The sequence below is a fragment of the Montipora foliosa genome, chromosome 1 (assembly GCF_036669935.1).
Source record: "Montipora foliosa isolate CH-2021 chromosome 1, ASM3666993v2, whole genome shotgun sequence".
In the NCBI taxonomy this organism is placed as follows: domain Eukaryota; kingdom Metazoa; phylum Cnidaria; class Anthozoa; order Scleractinia; family Acroporidae; genus Montipora; species Montipora foliosa.
In genome coordinates this window covers 17,893,000-17,897,999 of record NC_090869.1, presented here as the reverse complement: position 1 = coordinate 17,897,999, position 5,000 = coordinate 17,893,000, and the positions used below count along the sequence as shown (strand labels likewise).

General features: G+C 37.6%; 1 protein-coding gene across 1 annotated transcript in view; it reads right to left on the bottom strand.

Annotated features, from left to right (window-relative positions):
- Positions 1-5,000, bottom strand: part of LOC138010556 (uncharacterized) — a 16,996-nt gene that overhangs the window by 430 nt on the left and 11,566 nt on the right. Inside the window, exons 4-6 of the mRNA XM_068857539.1 lie at positions 2,848-3,076; positions 1,904-1,956; positions 1-1,636 (exon numbers count right to left, since the gene is read on the bottom strand). The exon at positions 1-1,636 is cut by the window's left edge and continues 430 nt beyond it. Coding sequence (XP_068713640.1) covers positions 665-1,636; positions 1,904-1,956; positions 2,848-3,076 — 1,254 coding nt within the window. The 3' untranslated portion in view covers positions 1-664. The remainder of the gene's footprint in view (positions 1,637-1,903; positions 1,957-2,847; positions 3,077-5,000) is intronic.

Below are 5,000 nucleotides of genomic sequence, written 5' to 3'. Positions count from 1 at the left end.
GGTACTAATTGTGTTCTTTCTATGTAAAGAGAAGTTGAATAATCTTACCGATTAGATTCCTTACAATACAAAAAATTTTGATTTTGAAAATCTTTTACACTTTGAGAATTGTTTGTCTTTCAGAATATTTTAAAGTTAACCCGGCTCTGTATCTGCATGTTTTAGTTTTAATTAATTTGTCTGTAAATTCTTTATGCAAGTGACATTCTTTTGCTAATAATATCAGAAATACTGTTTTGAGATGGTTTGCCTCAGTCATAAACATATTTCAGGGTTCGTGCAGCCCCTTGAAGTCCTTGAAAAGCCCTGGAATTTAATTTTAGACTTCAAGGGCACATGAAAAGCCCTTGAAAAAAAAAGGATTTTTCGGAAAACTGCTTGAAAACTCCTTGAATTTTTGCTTGGGTGAAAATTGTTGAGATTGCATCATGCTAAGTTAAAAGAGACATTTCAAAAACTGAGCCCAAAATTGACTATTAGGGAAACATTATAAATGTCCATGCATGCACTCAACTTGCAGGATGTGGTAAGGAATATCAAGGGAGGCTTTTTCAGCAAAGAAAACACTGAAACACTGTATGGCATAGAAATCTTCTTATAAAGACTCCTTGAAAACTCATAGTTTTTTACAATACTCTTTTTCTGTATTGAAATATTTTAAAGTTCAACTGTAATCTACCCATGTAATTTGTGCGTGCCTGATTATGCTGTGAAAAAACCTTTGGAAAGTTTTGCCCAGCCAAAAACATAACTCATCTTCCTTGGTTGACAGGGAGTGGCACAACACACAACCATACCCAAGATGTTGGTGGCTGTCAAAGATGGCACAGGAGCCATTTTCCCAGACTAACAAAGCAACTGATCTTTGACAACAGACAATGACACCTACAGATTTCCTTTTAAGGTGGGCACGATCCCTTACATGTTTAACCAATCCAGAAAAATCATTGCCCCTCATAAAAATATCTGTGGGTTCCTCATAGGATGCAAGTTGAAGTTCCACCCCAACTGCCTCCAACACATCCTGTACATCCAATAACTGACCGGTGGGAAAAAACGCATCAAAAATGTTGTTTCCCTGTGATATGCTGTGAACCACATCAAGAAACCACATTCGGTCTAAAATCTTCTGTGGTTCTTCAAACATGCGGGAGTGAAATTTCTGACCCATAGCAAGTGCAATCAAAGCCCATGCTGAGCTACCATTCCTTCCCTGAATGGTGCTTTGGGAAATATGAAGATGAAAAATAAACTCCTTTACCCCATTAAACCCATATGGCACATAGTGAGCAGGGATGGGAAGGTAGTTTGGTAGGTGATGGTCACTAGCTGCTGTGTTGGATATATGGGTTGTTCCAGACACCAGAGCTTCCTCATCTCTGTAGAACATCTGGTCATGGCTAAGAGCTCTTGAAGTTAGGTCTAGCTCACGTCGTACTTGGACACGGCCTAAAGATGAACCATAGTTCCCAGCACTGAGGTTTCCATGAGCTTGAAACTTTAGAGATCCAAACAGAGACTCCAACCGACTGATTGACATGCGAAGTGGAGACAAACTGTAACCAGGAAAGTTTTCAAAGAAGTACTTTGAAAACTGGAGGAAGCAGTACACCATAACCCGCTGAAGGTCAAATGTCTGCAATGAAAAAAACAAAGGCCCCAAAAGGTAATTCATTTGCAAATTTATATTGGCTGGTAAAGGAAAATGAATTTGATTTAATTGATACTATGTGTGCATGCACAAATGTACAGTCTTACCCCTTCAACAATATTGAGAAAGGCTACAACTATTACTTTTGTTATCCTTCAAATGACCACCCCGTATTGAAAATTAGGGAGTACATTTGGATTGTAATAATAATTGAAACATTATTATATTGAGACTATTTATGCTATTTTGTACCTGCCAAGCTAAGAACTTTAAAGATCGTGCTCTTTTGGAGTTGTCTGTGTAATCTAAAAACGAAAAGCCAAAAAAACATTCCACTATAACATTTTAGAAAGGTTGATAAATTTAGTATATTAAGTGAATTCCTTACCCTCATAAAGCAGCCTACTTAACTATTATCAACTGGTGTTATATGGGTGATTTTAATTTGTAGCTGATCTAATTAATAAACTGCAAATTAAAATTGGTCCGTAATTATAAACAAATAATTATTTAAAATTTACTATTTTCTTATTAAAGGGACATTGTCATGAAAATTTTACTGTTTTCTTGTCAAAACTGCGGTGAAATTATGACACAGTATGTACCTTTGTTCAAGCAAGGAATGCTTCTGCATCTGCCAGAGGAAGAAATAAAGGGAAATTTCCTTGGGAGAGTAAACCATTGTTGTTTTATGAAGATATTTCCCACTCACAATGACAAAACTTGAAAACATCAGGCTGATGTTTTCAAGATGTAGTCCCTAGTAAGCTGGGTCATCCTTGGCCAAAGACAATGTCAAAGCTTCAGCTCACTTATGAACCACTTTTATACAAGACTGGATGATTGTTTGCAGGTTGTCACAGGTGAAAATATATCATTTGGCTTTTCACGTTTTTCGAAAATTTCGTGACACTGTGCCCCTATAGTAATATGTGTAAACAAAAAAACTTTCTGAGAACTTGTTTGTCAAACAGCTCCACCTCTATGTCCTGGAATCATTAAAATGTCAGTAACACTGTAGCACAACAAGTCCATTAAGCTCTATCTGAGCACAATCCAACTCTGGAAACTTCTTTTGTGAGTGTAGAGTTTTTGTTTACTTTATATTTTAATGACACTACAGGAATGTGCATGCTAGAATTAAGTGTGCTTTGAAGGTGGAGAAATATGCGTGGTATTTATATACATGTATTAACCTGTATTGTGATGTTCCTCTGCCCACTCTACAAAATATTGCCAGCCACTCTTGACATTCTTCAAGATGCTGGAGTTTTCTGAGCTTATAAAAGCATGGCTTAGGACACCTTTCTCAAAGGTCAAATTACAGGCATGAAGAAATTTTGCAGTTTCTGTAACTGTAGCAGTATCTGCTGGTTGTGGTTGTTCACTGGCATACTCATTTAATGCTGCTATCATGTACCGTTGCTGGCGAGGGAAAGAAATCGGTTTTTATCTGAGAGGCAAATACAGTATAATAACATGTAAAGATAATTCAAAATTCACATCTTTAAATGTTTTGAAAAAAGTGGAACATAATTTTATAAGAAATTATAGTCAAATTAACTATAGCTGCCTTGTTGACTCGGTTGAGTACCAGACTGGAGCTGTAGGTCAGGGTTTGATAAAAAATATAAGCATTCCCTACAATAGGACACTGCTTCCACGTATAACTTTCATTCTGACAGTTTTTAAGACAAAACAAGGAAAATAAAATTACCCGTACGAGACGAGCAGATCTGTTTATAGTCTGCTACAGATCTGCTGGCACATCTGTAGCAGATCTGCAGACAATCTACAGATGATCTGCAGATCATCTGCAGATCATCTCCAGATCATCTGCAGAATGTCTGCAGAATGTCTGCAGAATATCTGCAGAATGTCTGCAGAGCGTCTGCAGCGATGATCTACAACAAGTCTGCAAATTTGCAGACGATCTGCAGACGAAATCACCCTATTATGTTAAACAAAAAGCCCACACAATGCACCAATCAAACAACGTTTATTTAAAAGATGACAGAGGAGGCCGGTCTGTTATTCATCAAAAGTTAAACAATTTAATGGTGACAGATACGCAAATAATATCACTAGCAGGAATTTAAATTATTTTCTTAGCGTGACATTTTCAACGCATTCCAAACAAATAAAAAACCTCGAGTAGCAACCACTCCTTTCAAAGAATCTAGGCTTCGCGTAGCCTGCGAGCAACGAGGGAGCTTGCTCGCAGGCTAGGCTTTGCGTGCTTGATTTTGGTTCGCTTGGCAGGTTATTTACGGAAACGAGATCGAGTAAACTGGATACTGAATGAGACTCATTTCTTTCTCGTCTGCGCTTGGCACCTGCTTGACACGGAACGAAAGAGGTAAGTAACAGTCGAGAGTACATGAATAATGCACAACAGCGACCGCTTATTGTGTTTCTGTTCGCCTTCACGTTCACGGTAACGATTTTTTCATTCGCCTCACAGCTTACTTAAATATATCAACAGATATAAAAAAAATATTCGTTTATCAGGTACTCGGTGCAGCATTCTACTGTGGCCTAAAGTCTATGGTGCACTAACCTTCGATCCCTGAACGGCTTGTTTCGAACATGTGTCACTAATATTCCAGCACACCAGGGCCGAGCGAAGACTGTCGCTACCAAGAGTTTACGGAACACTGACGGAATCTTGACCCGCAATGTTATTGTATACTGAGTAAGTACGCTTACACATTCGTAACAAGTTTAGATAATGCATTGTATTCTAGTAGGTAGCAATAGAAGTAAAACCTAAAGCCGACTTGGCATATCTTTAACCAGTCAAAAGATCATTCACGATATGCGACCAATGATAAAATGTTACTTTTAGTGTGACTTTTTGATTAGGTCGGTCTCTAAGTAACTGCAGTGAGTAAATCCAGGTTTTTCAAGACATAAAGTATTCTCGATAAATGAGTTTACCGTGAAGCGTTGTAGATTTCGTGTGTTCAACAGCACACATTCCAAATACTAGGAATAAACATAACACACTCGCAAATGACTTGATTGGTCTTGATTCACACACTGCTCTAAACATAAACTAATTAAACATGAGTTTTATCCATGCTGTGAGAAATTACAAACGTACTCTGTGAATATTTTTAGTGATTCGACAAAATGTTTCATTCTCTTCGCTCAACTAACTAATACAGAATGTTTCATTCTCTTCGCTCAACTAATACAGTATGGTGTTCGTGGCCCGCGAGAAAAAAGGATAACCTTGAATATCTTACCTGAATCAAAACGCCACGAAATGAAATGTTCCCTGAAGATAGAGTTTTCGTTTCTTGCGATAACATTAAATTGGCAAGTTCCAAACTGAAATATTTTT